The sequence below is a fragment of the Carcharodon carcharias genome, chromosome 20 (assembly GCF_017639515.1).
Source record: "Carcharodon carcharias isolate sCarCar2 chromosome 20, sCarCar2.pri, whole genome shotgun sequence".
Lineage (NCBI taxonomy): Eukaryota > Metazoa > Chordata > Chondrichthyes > Lamniformes > Lamnidae > Carcharodon > Carcharodon carcharias.
This window is the reverse complement of record NC_054486.1, coordinates 44,018,738-44,039,721: the sequence shown is the minus strand read 5'-3', so window position 1 is coordinate 44,039,721 and position 20,984 is coordinate 44,018,738. Positions and strand designations below refer to the sequence as shown.

General features: G+C 42.2%; 1 protein-coding gene across 1 annotated transcript in view; it reads right to left on the bottom strand.

Moving 5' to 3' along the window:
* LOC121292274 (neuronal PAS domain-containing protein 3) overlaps positions 1-20,984 on the bottom strand; it is a 1,542,391-nt gene that overhangs the window by 471,291 nt on the left and 1,050,116 nt on the right. Inside the window, exon 5 of the mRNA XM_041214104.1 lies at positions 12,246-12,335. Within this exon, the coding sequence (XP_041070038.1) occupies positions 12,246-12,335 (90 nt within the window). The remainder of the gene's footprint in view (positions 1-12,245; positions 12,336-20,984) is intronic.

Genomic DNA, 20,984 nt, shown 5'->3' with positions numbered 1-20,984 from the left:
CACAGCTGCACAGGTCCCAGGTGATGAGTCCAGTAGTGAGTCTGAAGAGGAGCACGGTGAGGAGAACACTGAGGGCATAGAGTCAGAACTCGATAACATCCAGGGAGGCAGAGACACCAGGGACGCATTGATCCAACGCTCCTTCAGCTGGGCTACTAAATTAGAAATACCGCCTCATGCCAGGGCTGCCGCCTCCATCCTAGATCCCAGAAAGAACCCTTTCCTTGGCCCCCAAGATTCATGGAGTGCCTGTGCAATAAAGTTTCAAGAGAGCTATGTCCAGCATTACATACTGGCCTACCCTGCACCTACAGAACAAATGAAGCATGCTCAGGCCAATAACACAAAATCAAATGTCATTTAATGTTGGAACTCAGAGATTCATGAGCTGAACGATAACTGGTGTTGTTAGTCACACCATTAAAAAACAGAAAGCTAAATGGAGGAACAAAATATCACCAATGACCAGCCTCTCTTGTGCTTAAGGTGCTTTAAACTTGTTTACGGGTGCTATGTCTAGACACTCCCCCCTTGCTGGCTCTGGCATTGGAAACAACCTGCTCACTCTGCTGTCTTGTTGGCCTTGATGAACTTGGTGGCCACGGTCACTGGCAGAGGGGCAGAGGAGATGCTGGCACCATCCAGAGTGCCCTGAGATGAGCTCGCAGAGACGACAAGCAACTCATGCACCAAGGCGAGGTCGTTCTGGACCTCCCTGCTCACCAATGATGGAAACGCTTCAATGACCTGCTACGCTCATGAAGGGTGAGCGCTGGACTCAGAGGTAAGAGTGCAGTGCACTGAGATTATAATTTCTGCTTGTGCAACCAATCTAGTGTACTCTCTTCATTGATGTGAGCCTCCAACCCGGGGTCCCCATTGATAATCGGAAGCTGAGGGCGCCATGATGCAAATCTCCGCCAGGGTGTTGTCTCACCAGGGTCCCTGGCATGCACAGTGAAAGTGTGATGACTTTAACTAATGACATGTTCTTCTCCCTTTTAGGTTCACCAGCAGGCCCTGAAGGGCCACTCCTGATCCCGGAGGACCACCATGCTCCCTATGCACCTGCATCACGCCCACTCTCTCAAACAGGCACCAGTGCAGATACTAGCACTTTGGTGGACATTAGATTGCCGTCTAGTATCTTGGTGCACATTGGTGAGGGCACTTCACACTCGTTTGAGGCGCAAGCGAATGCAGAGAGTGCTCAGGGCACTGGTAGTCGGAGGACTGCTGATGACCAGGATGATGCTCACTCGAAGGCTGATGATGGGATAGCCCTCGTCATCCAGCGGCCATCCATCCAGTTGGGCTGCAGCACTTAAGAGCTTCAGCATCCAGGAGTGTCTCAGGATGTAAGCTTCATGGGACTTGCCAGCGTAACTTGCACTGACTTGCAGAATCTGCACCTTGTGATCACACACTATCTGCACTATCTGTTCATGGAGTGGAAGCCCTTCCTGTTGACGAATGCACGCGGCTCACCCATTGGTGCCTTGATAGCCACATGGCTACATGACCACATGTGTGCAGCAATAGTGAGCAGGGAGGTCCAGAGCGCCTTGCAAGCTCCAAGCATTCGTGCTCATAGCGAGAGAGGAAGAGGAGGTGTAGGGGTCCTCTGCCAGTCCACCATCTGTCAATATTGTTATGGGATGTCTTCTCCTGAAAGGATAGAGGAGCATTGATTAGTCTACTCTCTACCTGTAGCGCAATTACAGCCTGGCCAATCCCAGCTGAGGAACACCTCGCAATCAATGGTACCCTGGTTGCGGGGGAATCCAACATTCGCAGCAAAGCCTCTGGCTCCCTCAGCCTGGCTGGCTTCATCTGTGTGGAAATGAATGGAAGTCAACACACACCTCAATAGAGCTTCTGTCACCAGCTCAATGCAACTGTGGACAGCTGATTGGGAGACTCCACATAGATCCCCCACTGACCCCTGGAAAGAGCCGGAGACATTGAAGCTGAGGGCCACTGTGTCCTTCAGAATCACTGGCATGGGGTGTCCACCCATGCAGTCGGAGCTGATCTCAGGCCTGATCATGTGAGAAATGGAGTTAACGGTCTCCCTGGAGAGACGGAACCACCTTCAGTATTGCACCTCAGATATATTGAGGTAGCTGCATTGTCGCTTGTAAACCCTGGTGGCAGGATAGTGCCATCTTCTGTGACCCCTTCCACCTTGGGCTTCCTGTTGGTCCTGTGCCCCTTGTGCCTGTGCCTCTCCTCCCCTGGAACCTGCATTGGGACACCTGGCTTCCTCTCCCTTCTGTCTCTTTCTTCCTCCTCAGAGGAGGTGCCTCCAGCGGAGACCACAATCCCCATTACCAGGTATTTCTGATACCTGAAAGGGCCCACACAGTCTGAATCCTCCAGAGGCCTGGAAGACACCAATGAGTCCTGAAATGAAGCCTGGAAATGCTCAGAATGAAGCTCAGAACAGAGATGTAGCTGTCCAGTTCAAATAAGCAACAAGCGGCACATGATCTCCAAAATTCCTCACTACTCACATTGACAATGCTGCTGACCCTTCTTATCCTGCTCGTGGATGAGCTTTTGCAAATTGTGAGCTGCCCACCTGCCCGTTTTGCCTGTGCAACAGGTCAGATATTGCATGGGCAATGTCAAATTGCTAACAGTTGGGGTGTCAAGGGCCTTAACTGGCCTCTTAATTAATGGCAGGAGTGGTTCTGTCTCCTGTGCGTGCTCGCCAACTGAAATATCATGCGAGTACGCTCGCCCGACATCAATGCGTGTCATTTAACGCATGAGCTGGTCAGGTGCGTGCCCACCCGCTGAAGTCAAAATTCTGCCCCTAGTGTCTGTTTAAAGTCTATGGGTTATTGTTGCCTTGGTGAAGATTTACCTGGATTAATTTGGGGATTTGTTTAAAAGTTGTTATAGTAGTAATTTGTAGACTTGTGTATGTGTTTAATTGGTTGTTAAAGTAATAAATGTTTAATTTAGTTTTATATAAAAAGCCTCTTGAAGCTTGATGGCTTTATTCATGAATTCAGAGCTACATCTCAAACATACCAATTGAAAATATAGGTTATGACAGTTGTTTCAAGTTTCCCTCTGGGATTTAAACAACTCAGCCTTTACCAACTGCTGTGTCATAACAGTTGGAACTTCCATCTATTACTTAGAAGGCTATTGATTTAACTAGGGCAAGAGGAGGAATGGGTATTCCAAATGTTGAAGTTCTTAGATCCCAAACTAGTATAGAATGCTTGTCTGAGTTGGACGTGAAAAAGCCAACAAGACCAAATATCAAAATGTAATTTGGAACTTCCCACACAAACCCACCCTGTAGTTTTAATGAGCACTGTCATATGCCACTCTGTTCAGTGGACCTGTTTTGAATCTTGGGGAAGAATTTTCCCCCAGTCAGGTGAGAGGTTTAGGTCCGGGCGTGGCCATCATTTTATGTGGGCGGGCCAATTAAGGCCTACCCAGCATGACGTCCGCCAGGAAACACTATGCACTCCCTGTGCGGGCAGGGGAGGAATCCCTCAGCCGAGAGTGCACTCTTTCACGCATGTGTGTGAAAGAGTGCACTCATCTCCCTCAGGCTAAGTGTTGCCTCAGGGAGATTGGCGCCAAAATCAAAAATGGTGAAGGGGCAAAAATAAAATTTCCCTGACATGTCCCCTCATGTGACACTGTCACATGAGTTAGGACATGTCCATCACTTTTAATCAAACATTTATTAAAATTTTAAAAACCCTCATGAAACCTCGTCCCACCCGTGGATGAGGTTTCATGCTTTTTCTGAAGCTCACCAGGGCTCCTGGCCTGCCCATCAACATTAAGATTGGACGGGCAGGTCCATTAAATATTTCAGTTAGTTTTTAAATGGCCTCAATAGGCTGTTGACAGGTCGTGGGCACACAGCTGATTTGGCATCACCCACGCCGACCTGAAAATTGAAATGACCAGGGGTGACGTCAGGAGTTCCACCCGACGTCATCCCATATCATTTTACGCGTCGGCGAGCGGGCCTCGCCCCCAACTCGCCAACCTAAATATCCTGGCCTTGACTTAATTAGTAAAGGAGGTGGAAGTCATCCAGAGCCTTGGTTCTATGTCTTATTTGTCTATAATTAACTCAGCCCAAATGCTTTTCCTTTCTTTTCTTGCCTAATATTCTGACACCTGTACATATTTCTTCTGGTCAAGTTGATTAACTGTGATATTCTTCTCACCCAATTGCTAAAAATTGTGTGTGGTACACATAATGAGATGTTTCAGAATGATGTGCAAGTTGGGATTAAGCACTGGGACATGGTAAAATTAATGGTTAGTTTAAAATAATGTGTTGCTCCCTCTTCTCCTACCTTAATGCCAGGCTATTTTTGAAAATTGCAGGATACAGAATCACCATATATCAATATGCAAGGTAGTAATTCTTGACCTCAGATTTGAAAGCCAGATTACTAGAGAGCTGTGAATATTGTAGCTGGATACTTTTTTATTTAATCACGGGATGGGAATGTCACTGGCAGCGCATCCCTAATTGTTCTTGTGAAGGTGGTGGTGGGCCACCTTCCTGAACTGCTGCTGTCTATTTGGTGTCCCCCACCTACACTGCTGTTGTGAAGGAAGTTCCAGGATTTTGATCCAGTGACAGTGAAGGAATGGTGATATTAAGTCAGGGTGGTGTGTGATGTGGAAGGGAACCGCAGGTGATGGTGTTCTCAAGCATCTGCCTCTCTTGTCCTTCTATATGGTAGAGGTTGTTGTGATAGTGTATTTGTTCATATGTTAAATATCATTTAAATATATGTTTATACGAATATGTATGTCATCACAGGAAATGATGCAATATGATGTGATTCAATTCTCTTGCACAATTGGTCATCATTAAGCTGAAGCAACAAGTCTCCATTAATGCTCTGTTTTCAACCTCTGTGCCTGCTGTTCACTTTGTTTCTATTGATATAGAAAGAGGCAGTACAACATGGTGACAGCAGCAGTGAGTTGACAGAATTGATCAGTAACTGAAAATGACAATTCAAGTCAGAAGCCTGTGGCACTGCAACCTGATCAAAGCTCTCACATTGGGAGAGCCACAGCGTGAGTAGAGGTTGAAGTCGATTTGGACACACTCTCAGTTTTGCCCTGAGTGAGCACGACAAAAATCAATGGCCGTTTCAGCCACAGAGATCAGTGTTACATTCTGTTTTTACATGGATTCTATCCAGCTGTCACCACACTTGCGTGCAATTAGTCAATATCAATGCCAGAGTCCCTCCCACCTGCAACTTTGAAGCCCACGTTGCTGCAACACAACTCAGGGCATGGTTCCTGCCCAGCTCTGCAGACATCACAGCTTGCTATGACTTTTAAACAAGGTTTGCTCCACAGGGGCAGAAAAGAGTAGAAAAGTAAGGCAATGGAAGCCAGGTTTCCAGGGATGGACTGGAAAGCATCTGATGTCCCAAGTGAATTTAAATTGTTTAGATGGAGGGTTGAACTATGCTTCCTTCACCAAGAGGTTCTGGATTACGAGAAGCAGGCTATAACAATTAGCATTGTCGTAGGAAACGAAGATCTTCACAGAATCAATATTTCTGGTTTATCTGATGCTGACCAGAAGGATCTATCACAGCCATGGGCAACATTAGAAAATCAGCTTAGAATTAAAGTCAATTTTAGAGCATACCACCTGTAACTCATGCGGTATAGACAGAAAACAAACGAATGCTTCGTCGACTTTGTTAACCGATGCAGAGAGAAAGCAAAAGAATTCAGCTTCTCTGATGCTGAACACTCCGAACATTATGGAGATGTTTATCGCCTTCACTCTTATTGAAGCATTCCAGAAAAACTTCCTGGAAAAGCTGATGGGACACAGCATAGAGAGCATACTACAGGACGGATGCAGATCCAAGGTCATTGTAGCTGGGAAGCAGTGTTTCCAAGTCTTAGGGTCCAAAACATCTGTTGGTACAATACCCAAGACACCAATGTAGAGCTAGGTGTGCAGTATCTGTGGACTCTCCAACAAACCGCATAGATGCCCCACATACACAGACATGTGCAATGTTTGCTGACATAGGTGGCAATGGGCAATCTTTGCAGAAGGTCCAGCAGCAGGGACGCAGGGACAATGCTGGCAGCGATCAAATCACAGAAGTATGTCACCCAGAGGCAAAGGGAGGCAAGGCACTTCTAGGCATGATCATAAGCATAGCCCTGTAAATGAAATGGAGGAACACCTGACTAAAATGGATGAGGTGGATCGAGGTGAAGTTGCTACAGCTGAATTGCCACTTCGCACGTTCACCTTAGCGGAACAGGTCCAGTCCATTAACAAAAAGGAAGCTTTCGCAACACTCCAGATCATCTGCCCCAGTAAGGCTGGGCAGCAGCGACTGAGAGTGAAGACTGAGACAGCTGCAAGTGTCAACAATCTATCTTTCTGCATTCTCAAGGGCATGTACCATCAGGCATGTGGTCCAATCCACAAGCATGAAGCTTACAGCATATAATGGCCTGACATAAGATGCCTAGATTCCCTAGTCCTGGAATGCAGATAAAAAGAGTCAACATGGTCTATGAAGATGTTCTTCATAGTGAACGTATCAGAACTAGCAATAACAGGGCTGCTGGCATTGAACAAACTTAACATGGTCGTCATTCATTAGCCCACCCAGTTAGAAGAACACAGCAGTAAAAAGTGCACACCCGCTGGATCAGTACAAGTCTTCCGGAGATTTTTTTTTGTTCTTTCACAGGATGTGGGCATCACTGGCTAGGCCAGCATTTATTGTCCATCCCTAGTTGCCCTTGAGAAGATGGTGGTGAGCTGCCTTCTTGAACTGTTGCAATCCATGTGGTGCAGGTACACCCACAGTGCTGTTAGGGAGGGAATTCCAGAAGTTTGACCCAACAACAGTGAAGGAACAGTGATATGTTTCCAGGTCAGGATGATGAGTGGCTTGCAGGGGAACCTCCAGGTGGCAGCGTTCCCATGTACCTGCTGCCCTTGTCTTTATAAATGGAAGTGGTCGTGGGTTTGGAAGGTGCTGTCTAAAGAGCCTTGGTGAATTCCTGCAGTGCAAGTAGATGGTACACACTTGTAGGTGGTACACACTGCTGCCACTGTGCATTGGTGGCAGATGGAGTGAATGTTTATGGGCGGGTTGCTTTGTCAAATAATGTCAAGCTTCTTGAGTGTTGTTAGAGCTGCACTCATTTAGGCAAGTGGAGAGTATTCCATCACACTGCTGACTTGTGCCTTGCTTCACTACCCTCAGTATCCTTGGCTGCATCTCATCTGGTCCTGGTGTCTTATCAAATTTAAGTATAGTAAGCCTATGTAATACCTCCTCCTTATCAATGTTAAACCAATCAAGTGTCTGAACTAACTCCTCTTTTCACCATGACCTGGGCAGCATCTTCTTCTTTGGTAAAGACAGATGCAATGTATTCATTTAATACCTCAGCCATGGTCCCCTGCCTCCATGTGTAATTCCTCTTTTTGGCTGCTATTTGGCCCCATCTTTATTCTTTATCTGTCTATAAAAGATCTTGGATTTCCTTCCATGTTCACTGTCGGTCTCTTCTCATGTTCTCTCTTTGCTTTTCTTACTTGTTTTTTTCAAATCCCCTCTTAATCTTCTATATTAAGCTTGTTTCGCAATTGGGTTATCCACTTGACCATCTGTCATGTGCACCATTTTTCTGCTTCATCTTACTTTCTATCTCTTTTGTTAGTCAGGGAGCACTGAATTTGTTAGGCCTGCCTTTGCCCCTTGTGGGAATATACTTTGACTGTACTGAACTCTCTTCTTTAAAGGTAGCCCATTGTTCAGTTACAGCTTTGTCTGCCAGTCTTTGCTTCCAACTTATCTAAGCAAATCCACTCTCACTCCACTGAAGTTCTAGTACTCTAGAATTCTTGCAATTCTCCGTAATTTCCTTGCAAGTTTGTTCCTCCATATCTTTGCTACTAGTTGATGGCCTATAAACTACATCAAGCAATGTACTTTATTTGTCCCTTAGCTCTAGCCAAACAGATTCTACCTTTGTCCCTCTGGGACACCCTCTCTCACCAGCACTATGATGTTCTCCTGAATCAATACTTGCCTTCCTTCCCTATCTTTCCTGAACACCTCATATCCAGGAATATTTAATACCCAGTCCTGCCCTTCTTTAAGCCAGGTCTCCATTATTAGATAAACATGCAGCAAGACCTAGGCAACTTGTCTAGGGCTGAAAAGTGGCGAGGAACATTCGTGCCACACAAATACCAGGCAATGACCATCTCCAACGAGAGACAACCATCTCCCCTTGGCATGTAAATGGTATTACCATTAGCTAATCCCCCACTATCAACATGGTGGAGGTTACAATTGACCAGAAACTAACTGGATTAACCATATAAATACTGTGGCTGCAAGAGCAGGTCAGAGGCCGGGAATTCTGCACCAAGTAACTTATGTCCTGACTTGGCAAAAGCGTGTTCACCATCTACAAGGCACAAGTGAAGAATGTGATTGAACACACTCCACTTGCCTGGATTAGTGCAGCCCCAGCTCCAACGACACTCAAAAAGCTTGAGACCATCCAGAAGGAAACAATCTGCTTGATCAGCACCCAATCCACCATCTTAAATATTCATCCCTCCATCACCAATGCGCAGTTTGTACCATCCAAAAGATGCACTGCAGCAATTCATCAAGCCTCCTTCCAAAGCACCTACAAAAACCGTGCTTTACTGCCTAGAAGGATAAAGACAGCAGATGCATGGGAACACCAATACTTGCAAGTTCCCCTCCAAGTCACATACCATCCTGACTTGGAACTATATCACCGTTACTTCGCTCTGGCTGGGTCAAAAACATGTAAATTCCTAACAGCAAAGTAGGTGTACCTAGACCAGATGGATTGCAGTTGTTCAAGAAGCTGACTCACCAACACCCTCTCAGTAACTATTAGGGTCAGGCAACAAATGCTGTTCTTGTGAGTGAAGCTCATATCCCAAAAGAAAGAATAAGAAAAAAAACACAGTTGGAAAATAAAGATATTGAAAAGAGAAAAGAGCAAGAATTGGAAAACATTAGATGGTTTAATTCAATTAATGAGATAAATGTTCATCACCTTATTTTATCTTCCAAGGAGAAGACAATTTATGTTACTAACCAAATTTGGCCTGGAATCATTCCAGGTTGGGCGATTTTTTCACTGAATTAATCATAACTGACAAACTCTGAACAACCTTTTCCAAGAACCTGAAAAACCTTAAATTTCCATAGATCAGCACAAACTAATTTGATTAAAGCTTGACATTTCTAATGATGATGGTTCATTCTGGAAAAGGTTTAAAAAATATTAGTACTTTGCCTTTGAGTAGATGTTCCCAAAAATCCTGCCTAAAGTGGGTAAGTATATTTATTCAGTATATGTATGGTTATTTCCAATAGTGCTATACTATTCAGTGATCATATATTAACAATAAATACAATATGGTGGATTGACACATGACTTGACACTGTCTTCTACGTGCAAGGAGACTACAAAAATTAAAATAATGGAATGGAATGTACTGTGCTCCCAGTTGGAAGGGATGAATCCCTGTTCTTCAAGGATGGAATATTCCTGGTCCCATGACAGCATGCTTGAAGGTGGGATGGGAGGAATTTCACAGAAATTGGCTTTGTGCGATTTTCTCATAGGTGGATCACAGAAAGCCAGTCTGTACAGTTAACTGCTCATTTGTGGGCTGATTAGGGACACAGATCCCCTGCAAAAGGTCTAAGCCTGGCAGGTACTTGGAGGGCTGCCGGCCATACTGAGGAGGAGTTTCTCGCAGCTGTGACCAGAGTTTACTATTAAACAGAGCCAAACCTGTTCAGAGTGTGCCTTAAGATGGAGACACCCTCTCGTTCCCCCTTCTACAGTGGCAACACCCACCTCTGACAGCAGGGCTGCCTTCCTTCCAAGGTTAACAGACTCCTTTATTGGACCATGGACCCAGAGGTGGCCTCTTACTTGGTAGTCTCCAAGTAGATTTGGTAGGTGGGCACCCTGACTGTCAGAGCAAGGTTAAGACCCAGAAATGGTCCTGACTCACACCCATATCCTAAGAGCAGAAGATTATGCCCCAAATGTTTAAATTGGGGTAAGGTAAGTCTAAAATGTTTCCAGGAGGTCCTACAGACTCCTGAGTACAAACAAGGTTGGGTGTTGGATTTACATGCCAAATGATGTGAGATTACTCTCTCCAGAAAGGCTGAATCCACTTTAATCTCCAATTTACCCTTCATTCAAAGCCCAATTGGCTTCACATCAACACTAAGTTGCAGTATAAATGCAATTCTGGTTCTGCATCTTGCCCTCATAAAGCTCACTCCTAACATGTTAGGGGATAGTTTAATGTTTTCTGCTCAATTTAAACTGGTATGGGAGTCAAAACTACAGAAGCCCCCTTATGACCAGCACCCCTGTATCTTAAACCCAGATGCTTCAGGGCCCATCTGACTCAGCAGGAGCCTCATGAGTTAATGCTAATCAGGTCCCTATTGTGGGGATAGAGCCCCAAAGTCATTTTTATAATTTAACAGAAGCTGTCAGACTAAAAGTGGAGAACTTCCAAGCTAAGTTTAAAAGAAATATGGTGCCAGAGCAGTGCATGTTTAGATCCCACAAAAATAGTTTGTGTCACTCCTGTCCTTGGCAAACCCATCCATGTTCCCAATAGCCTTTCTGAAACCCTTCCACATCCCCCCACTTCCCTCATGCCCTGATGGCATACCTTGCTGCCAGCCTGGTGCTTTCCAATATCGTACCAGCCTGAGTCCTACAAGCTGTCTCAGGATGCCCATTTTGGGATGGCAGCTTGCAAAATCCATTTAAATTAGGGCTGGCTGTTTCAATGGACGAGGGTTTTCACTACCCACCCTGGATAGTCGGCCTGTATATTTTTGCATCCAACCATGCAGGAGTTAAACACCCTTTCTGATTACAAACTTTTTTATCTGGGATTTAATCATATTATGGTCATATTATTATGCAATGGTCTTGAAATTATGATTGTGTAGTGATTATATTTTTTTTGTCCTTTTTCTTAATTGAGTGCTAAATTATGACTGAATTTAAATATTAGTTTTGCTTCACTTTGAAGCTTATTGTAATATAAGTTTCAAAATGAGGAAAAATTAATTTGTGCATTAGATTTGCTATTATTACTTGATCTATTCAACTGGTCATTTAGTACATCAGATAATAATAGAAAATCTGATAGTTCAAGATCTAAATGCTTCCTCTCAAACAGGATGCAAGTATGTCAGCTAGAAAACAAATCAAAGAAAGGAACCCTTCCCTCTGATACCTATTCTGTAGTCTTTATAGAATGGAAATCAATATTAATTGAAAAGGACTGGTTTTCTTGGAAAATTCAGTTACTCACCCTCTTACTAAGTGACAAACCTTAAACATTACTTCAAATATTACCAACTTCATGGTGCAACACAATTATTTGTTCTAGATAAAGAACTATGGATTTGAGTTTCATGGTATCAATAATTGCAACTTTTTCCTTGATTTTTGCATGCACAGCAGACAAATAGCGATCTACTTCAGTCAGAAAACATACATGTAACACACATGTAACTAATAGTTACCATCAATATTCCTTGTGGCTATACTGGCCTAATGAAATATATCAGTTGAAAATTATTCAGTCACAAAGATCATTGATAATTTCAATCTGCAAAGACTAATAGCTCAGTTTCAATTAAAATATACAACATAGTAAATTAGCAAGTACATGGTTAACAAGAAACATAAGACAAATAAGTATCTAAGCCAGACTTTTTAAAGCAAGGTTTAAGTTGTGGGGTGCAGTCTAGATGTGAGTTGATAGTTATTTTTTGACAGGGTAGGGGCTAGTGGTAATGAAAGTTTGGATGCAACCTATAAACAGGGTCTTTCTGCATGCAAATTAACACTGTGCAAAAAGACAGGGTGTATGACTTGTGTGATTTCATTTTCCTACAACTGATTAGAAGAGTTTGTGAAGGAGCTTAGCATTTAAATATCTATTTATATCATAAAAGGAAAACCAGTACTTCAACTTGAAATATTTAATTTCCGTTTCTTATTATTTCATTACACCCATAATGACTATCCATAGAATGATCTTATTATTGGTGGCTTGAACTGGTTCTGTGACACTTTCACAACAGAAATGTTCAAACACATAGTACAAGAAAATTAAACTTGCTTACCTGCGAAAGGCCCAAATAGATGGAGACAGTTTCAGAGATGTATAAAAATTTTCCTTCTTGATTTAATGCAAATACAAATCCATCCAGAGACTGTGGAGAAACAGACAAAACACTTAGCCTATGGTTCGCCATTCGGAATACTAGTGGCTCCTTTGTAGAAAGAACCTTCTACAAAATGTCATTTAAATGATATTACAGTATCACATTACAATGAAGGATTAATGACTATGTTATTTTATCACAATTTTTCAATCTTATCGAAGCAAATTATATAAAATTAGCAGTTGAAAAAGTATATTAAATGTATTTTTCTTTTTTGTTGAAGCAAAGGAAAATAGCAAAGATGTCATACAAAGTAACAAAAACTTTCTTCTAATTTCATTTATTGCAAAAATAATGTTATTTACTTATAAATGAAAGTGAATAAACTTATTTTAAGTCTTACAAAAATATAAAGGCAATCACATTTAAAAATATGTAGCAAATCATGTTTGTACCAACTAAATAAAATGGATTTTTTCAATATAATATTTTAGTTGCATGGGCAAAATAGTATTCCTATGTTTCATAAATGTTTAATCTCACAGAGTGACATATAATCAATATTATGTTCCAGCAGGAACTCAATCTCTGCGACTGAAGCAAAAAAATTACTATTTTTCACACAGATCTTTGCAGCCACTTCAGAAAAAAATCTCAAAGCCAGGTATTTCAGTAATAGGACAATGAAAATAGTCTGGATCACAAGCAGAATAATGAAAAGAATTTTTGCGTAATTCTACCATCTCTTACACAACCTTGACATATAATAACCAGTGCAATGGATTTATCAAAATAGACCAAACATTACAGTAACAATTAATCATACAAATAATATCATGTCAGTTTTTAAATAATATGCAAGTAGCTTCAGTATTTAGTATAAATGACCAATTTCATTGCTCAGCATTTTTGTAGTTATATATTTAAAATAATTTTGTAAATTTTTCAGTGTTTCATGCACATTTCTGAAAATGTATGGAATTTTGATCAATATAATTTTAACAGCACAAAATCTTACTTTTTAAGGTTGTTAGGTCACATACATTCTTGAAAATATATTCAACATATGACCATTTGGGAAGAGGCTTTACAAAAACCTCTCAATCATAGCACACAATAGTAAATAAATTACAAAAATGGAAAATGCTGGAAACGTCAATAGCTCTGATCAATAGTCATCGACCTGAAAGATTAATTCTGTTTCTCTGTGCACAGATGCTGCCAGGCACTTCTGAGTATTTCCAATATTTTTTGTTTCTATTTCAGATTTCCAGCATCCGCAGTATCTTGCAATTTTATTAGTTAATAAGTAGTGCGATTATTAAACTCTTTTACAAGAAATATTGGTAGCCAAAGAAAAAAATGGATATTTAAAAATATTATCAACATCTGCACACAGTCAATACCACGTGTGCAACTTGTCTACGTAAATTTAAATTACATACAATGTAATAAAGTAACTAGAATTTCAGAATGTTATGTTAAAATGAAATATCAAACTCATTCCTGTTCATTAGACTGTGCCAGGAATGTTGTGCATGTGTTTTATTTCTGAATGAATGTGTTCAAATCTTCTTATACTGTACTTAGAAAGTGGAGGGAGGTCTGGGTACTTCTTTCAAATAGCACGGTGTGGAAATTAATCTGTTGCCATTTTAATTAATAGATGGACATGTGTACTCTACTGGGTATGTAGGGCAGGCTGATGCAGCTGAAGGATGAGATCAAAAGTCAACTTCTTCAATTGACTTGCTGCTTTCAATGTCTTACTACAGTTCAGGTGGTGCCACTATTACTTGGCAATCTATATCCACACGGGGTTTTTTTTGCAGCATTTCAATACCACTGTCAATACCACCACAAAAACTCTTCACCAACACACTCATGTGCCAAAAGGACTGACTGTTCAACACCCTTCACATATCAAAGACCTTGAGAATATCCTCAACTAGGAATTTTTATGCTGAGATGAGTTGGATATATTACACAGAGAATCAGAGCATTATATTTACCAATACTCTTGTCTGATCTAATGTGCAAGACTACATATGCACTGATGTATTGTTAAACTAAATAAAACTGAGAGCAATTTTTAAACAATACATCAAGGACGAGGAATTACTATATTAATTCATGTTAGCAACACAGTACAATGTGGAACAGAGATGTTGAGGATTTATTTTCTGTATCGTGTTTATTTATTGATTTGAAGGTATGTTTAAAGTTTTTTGTCAATTCATAGTAAATCAGTGATTTTTTGGAAAAGGAAGAAGTATTTGGAATAAAACAAATTTGTGAATTAGCACATAATACTGTCAGGGATTTTCAACACAAAAGGTCACCTTGAAAAAGAAAGGACAAGCAGCTCACATGACACAGAGAAAATATTAAAGTACCTTCTGTGCTTGTCAGAATCCTAATTAAACTAAATAAAACATAAATAACTTTCATTTAAACAAATGCTCATACCATATGTTGTATAAATAGGACCTTCAAAAATTGTGGAATGCCCACAAAACAGATCTTCATCATCACCTGTGACTTTGTCATGCACAAATTACCAGGCCTTCCCACTCATGGAATAAACCAAACATGCAAAGAATTTTAGCCCTGATATTAATATGAAGGCTTCCAAATGTGATCGGGTGGAGTTGTGTGACTGGAACCCAGAAGTCAAATGAGTGGATTAGAATCTGCAATCTCAACTCAAAGGCACCAATTAATTTTGACTCCTGGGTTTCATATCTCCAGGCTGTGCAGCAGGCATGATGTGCACCTGCGTGATGCCATCTCAAAAAGGGGCAGTGCATGTATGGAAATTGGAGGTCTTCCAATGGATGATGGGCAAAGGGCAAGGGCAGCACCCAGATTCAATGACAGATTACTGAAATTATTGCTGGCTGCAGTCAGGATGAGGAGGGACATACTTTTCCCCAACAATAGGAGTAAGAAACCTGTGGCTTTTATCAAGGTGTGATTGGAAGTAATTAAGCAGGTGAACATGCAAGGGTCTGGTGCCCAGATCTTGGATGCAGTGTAGGAATTGGTTTAATGGCCTAACTAGATCAGGATAAATAAGTACATTTGCTGATTCAACTGCACTCAGTGCTCTAAGGCCCCCTTTCAGTCTTCTTGCTAAGTGTTCTCCATCACATCACTCCTCACACTCATTCAACTTTCAGTAGCACCCAGCCATCACTTCCTATGCATTTTATCACCTTCTTGTTTATACATTTACTGTTGCTTCCAATCTTATGCAATGTGATGCATGTTTCTCACAGTCACGCTCACTGACTGCACTGCATCCATTGGGCAAATACCTCACTTTCGCTCACCCAGAGGTCTGTATTTTTCACCCATTGTAAGAGGAGAAAGTGCAAAATGTAAAGGAAAGGGGAAAAACAAGAGAGGCCACCAGAAATAGTCTAGCTCACAGATGCAGAGGAGGATACCATGGAGATAAGCTGCACATCTGTTTCTCTCTCAATTCGAGGTAGAGAGACAAGGCGCTCACAGCTGGCTGGTAACAGAATTCCAAACATCTCTGACAGACATTGGCTGATTCATTTCATCGATGACTGGACTATGAGAAGACAGCATGGTGATTATCAAGATTGTGCCTTCGTCTAAATTACACTCACACATACAGTAAGTGTCACTGGACACCCATGAGGATGATTCATCAGAGGACCTGATTTCTTCTAATGTTGTTCTGTCATAGGACAGCCATGCATCAATACAGATACTCACACTATGTTGGGTCCACTTAGACAGTCAGTTTTTCACCTGGTGATTCACATCTCACAAGTGAATATGAGCAGACACTGGTGGCAAGACGAATATGGAAAGTCAGGGGATGTAATCTTCTCCAAGCTCTGCTCAGCTGGGCACACTTGATGAACCCTGTAGGCTATCATTGACAAGGAAAATGAGGGAGGTACATCAGCAACTTAGCCAGGTACTAATAATGTGCCATGTACTCTCCACAGTATTAGAAAGGCTGGTGTAGTATAAAGATGGCGTAGTATAAAGTATTCTATTACACTCCTGACTTGTGCCTTGTAGACCCTGTCCACTTTCTACAAGGCACAAGTCAGGAGTGTGATGGAATACTCTCCACTTGTCTGGATGAGTGCAGCTCCAACAACACTCAAGAAGCTTGACACCATCCAGGACAAAGCAACCCACTAATTGGCACCCCATCCACAAACATTCACTCTCTCCACCACTGAAGCACAGTAGCAGCAATGTATACCATCTACGAGATGCACAACAGGAACTCACCAAGGCTCCTTAGACAGCACCTTCCAAACCCAAGACTGCTACCATATGGAAGGCAGTCTGTGCAGGGATCTGAAGAGACTGCTTCTATCTCTGCTGAAGCCACATGGGATGCATCATGTAGAAATGGTAGGAAAATAAATTTGAAGAAACTGCAATTCATCAAGACTGTGCACAGGGGTGACAGATAAAATGTTGTTTTTAAGTTTTTTTAATAATGCCACGTAAAATTTCTTTGCCATTATTGTGTAGTGAGCGTAAACTTGCCCTTCTCTTGTTTACTTGTTACTTGGCACTTGCAATTCCCACCAGGAGAAGGATCAGGTACAAGTATTTTCAGAGCAAGAAGTTCATCAATTGGACACTGAGGAAGGTTTGGATAAATTCTATGGCCTGAATCTTCGGCTCGACGAGCAGGGTTGGGGCCCACTCACCGAGACGTAAAATGACACGCGGTGACATCAGGCGTGCGTCCCGACGTCACCACACGTCATTTAGATTTTCTGTTCGGCAGGTACATAGCTGACTCGGCTGCGTGCCCGCCAAACTGTCAAAGGCCTATAAAATCCATTTAAATATCAATTAAACTAATAAACTGAACTGCCTGTCCAACCTTAAGGTTGGTGGGCAGGTGAAGAGCCCAGGCGGCCTTCGCATTTTTCATGGAACCTCATCCATGGGTGAGATGAAGTTTCATGAAGGGTTTATAAATTGAATAAACTTTTTCATTAAAGTTCATTGACAAGTCCCAGCTCATGTGACACTGTCACATGAGGAGACATGTCTTCAAATTTTTTCTTTTCTTTATTAACATTTTTGGAACATAAACAAATCTCCCTAAGGCAGCTCTGTGCCTCAGGGAGATTTCTGTGCTCTTTTGCGGTGTGGACCCGATCGAGGGTGCTGATTGGGTCTGCTCCTGCCCCCACCCAACCCCACACAAGCCCCCAATGGGGGGAAAATTCTGCCCTATAAATTTATTGTCAAATTTATAAGAAAGGTAGTCTGTTAAATGCATGAGGCATTTAGAGGGATGGATGGCTATTCCATAGAAAATTATTTAATGGAATTTAACAGGTTATATACAAGGTTGCAGAAATTCTATTTGGAGATCCCTAATTAATAAGATTAAGGAATATGAAAGTTGTACTTCAGGTTCAGGGATGATAATGCATTAAAGTCAATAAAGAAAGCGGTTATTCTGTGGAAAATAGCTGGGGTAAACCATTTTACCGGCACAGATGTAATAGTCAGTGAAAAACCCTCACAGTTCAGTAAGCAGTCTGTGAAAAAGGCTCAGGTATGGAACACGATAAAACAATTGTTTCTGGGAAAGAACTGTAGATTTACAGTCTACACAATCAGGACAGTAGTGTATCCTCTTGACAAGACCTAATGGGCTGGATTTTACCGTCGGTGAGCGGGGTCCACTCGCCAATGCGTAAAATGATGCGCGGTGACGTTGGGCGGAACTCCTCACGTCTCTGTGCCCCATTTAAATTTTCAGGTAGGCGGGGGCTCAGCAAAATAAGCTGTGCCAATTGAGGCCATTGACAGAGCAATTAAAGTACTAGTGGACTTGCCCATTCACCCTTAAGGTTGGCAAGAAGGCCAGGAGTACCGGCAAAAACTAGAAAAAGATGAAACATCACCCACGGGTGGAATGAGGTTTCATGTAGGGTTTTAAAATTTTTAATAAAGTTTTTTTTGGAAATTATGAACATGTCCCAACTCATGTGACATTGTCTCATGAGGGGACATATTAGGGATTTTTTTTTTCTATTTTGAGCTTTTACACATTTAGAACCGATCTCCCTGAGGCTGCACTTAGCCGCAGGGAGATGAGTGCGCTCTTTCGTGCGCATGAGCAAAAGAGTACATTCTTGATTTTAGGAATCCCCTCCTGCCTGCACAGGGAATGCATAGCGCTTCTGTGTGGACGTCATGTTGGGCGGGCCTTAATTGGCGTAAAATGGTGCCGCGCCTCTGATCAGGGGCGCCGATCGGAAGCGCGCCTGCCCATTAACTTCCCCCCTGACAGGGGGAAAGTTTGGCCCACTGTCTCTAGCAAAAGCGATAGATTTGGGATATTACATATCAAACATTTTGAGGGAAAATCAAATACACGGGACATTCTGAGAAAAGTTTGTCCATTGAATGTTAGGTGGATAACCATTCTCTATGGGATAATGTACATTCAACAAAGACTGTGACTGAGAAAAGGTTAAGGATTGACCTTGCTAGCATAAGAAAATTGTTAGAAAAGAAATCTCTTAAGATAAAATGGGCTGATGCAAGTCACCAATTATCGGACTGTTTTAAAAAGCGGCATGCTTGCTTGAAGAAATTTTTGGAGATCCTAGAAGAGGGATGTATTGTATTATGATGGGTTATATGAAATGCGGGAAATCATTTTTTTCTTTGATTTGTTTTGAAATGCGGGAAATCATTTTTTTTCTTTGATTTGTTTTGAAATTATTTGAGTGTGTTATAAAGTTATTGTTTAAACAAAGAAAGGGGAACCTGTTAATGTATGTTAATTATATTGTTAAGAAAAACAGGTAAAGGGCACTGTTTAATTAAGTATTTTGAGCAAATATAAAGAGGGGACAGCTGGGACACTGGGTGTGTGAGACAAGAGCTATGAGATTTGAATTGGTTCAAGTTGAGTGGAATGCCTGAGGTGGCCCATGTGGCTAAAGGCGACGCATCCCACAAGCTGTCATGGCACTCGCTGGCTAAAGTCACCAAGAAGCCACCCAAGAAGTGGGGGAAATTTCGCAAGCAGAGCCATTACACTTACACATACCGGATGCTGAGCCAGGTCCCCCCTTTCACTAGGATCTCGTCCAAGACCATGAGTGTCACGAACTCCTTTGTTGTCGACAATTTTGAGTGCAATGCCTCCAAGGCCTTGTATCTCATTCACTGCAGCAAGCACCACACCATCTTGGTCAGGGAGATCTAGTGCGCCATCCACCTCATGCTGCCAGGGGAACTGGCCAAACACGCCATCTCCGAAGGCATGAAAGTGGTTAACAAATACACCAATGAAGTCAATAAACTCTCTCAGTAAAGAAAAGCTTTGTGTCTTCGTTTTGACTTCACCAAGTGGCTTGGATTCTGTTAAGAACCAAGTAACAAATTAATTGGATGGTCTGATGGATGCTGCAAGTCCATCATCATTCTCCTTCTCCACCTCCTCTATGTTCCCTTCCAAAGATGAGTGACGAGTCCTTTCATCTTCGTCACCCGCATTCTCTGCTGTGCAATGTTGCGCAGGACACAGCACTCAACTATCATTCTGGAGTTCTGAACAATCTGGAATGTTGGCTCTGTTTCTCTAAAGATACTGCCTGACTTGCTGGGTATTTCTCAGAATCATAGAAACATAGAATGATTACAACAGAGAAGATGGCCATTCAGCCTGTCATGTCTGTGTAGGTCCTCTGAAGGAGCAATTTACCTAGTACCACTGTCCTGCCTCTTCTTTGCGACCTTGCAAGCACTGCTCTTTCAGATAATGATCCTACTCCCTTTTGAAAGCCTAAATTGACCCTGCCTCTGCCACGCTCTCAGGTAGTGCATTCCAGGTCTTAACCACTCACTACGTGAAAATATTTTTCCTCTTGTCACCATTGCTTCTTATGTTAACTACCTTTAATCTGTGCTTTCTGGTTCTTGATCCTTCCACCATTGGGGACAGTTTCTCCCTGTCTACAGACCCCTGATCATTTTGAATACCACTATCAAATCTCCTCTCAATTCTCCCAGGAGAACAATCGCAGCTTCTTCAATCTATCTATGTAACTGAAATTCCTCATCCCTGGGACCATTCTTATGAATATTTTCCACATTCCTACTAATGCCTTCACATCCTTTCTAAAGTGTGGTGCCCAGAACTGGATGCGATACTCCAGTTGAGGCCGAACCAGTGTTTTATGTAAGTTTAACATAACTTCCGTGCTTTTGTACTCTATGCCCCTGTTGATAAATCCCAAGATGCCGTATGCTTTAACAACTACTCTATCAGCCTATCCTGCCTCCTTTAATGATTTCACGGAATCACAGAATTGTTACAGCACAGAAAGAGGCCATTCAGCCCATCATGTCAGCATCGGCACTCCAAGGGATCAATTTACCTTGTGCCATTCCCCTGTCTTCTCCCTGTAGCTCTGCACATTCTTCTTTTTCAGATAACAATTCAATTCCCTCTTGAATGTCTCTATTGAACCTATCTCCAACACACACTCAGGCAATATGACTACAAGACATAGGAGCAGAAGTAGGCCTTTCGGCCTATCGAGTCTGCTCCACCATTCAGTGAAATCATGGCTGATCTGCTAATCCTCAACTCCACGTTCCTGTCTTTTGCCCATAACTCTTGATTCCCTTACTGCTTAAAAATCTGTCCAT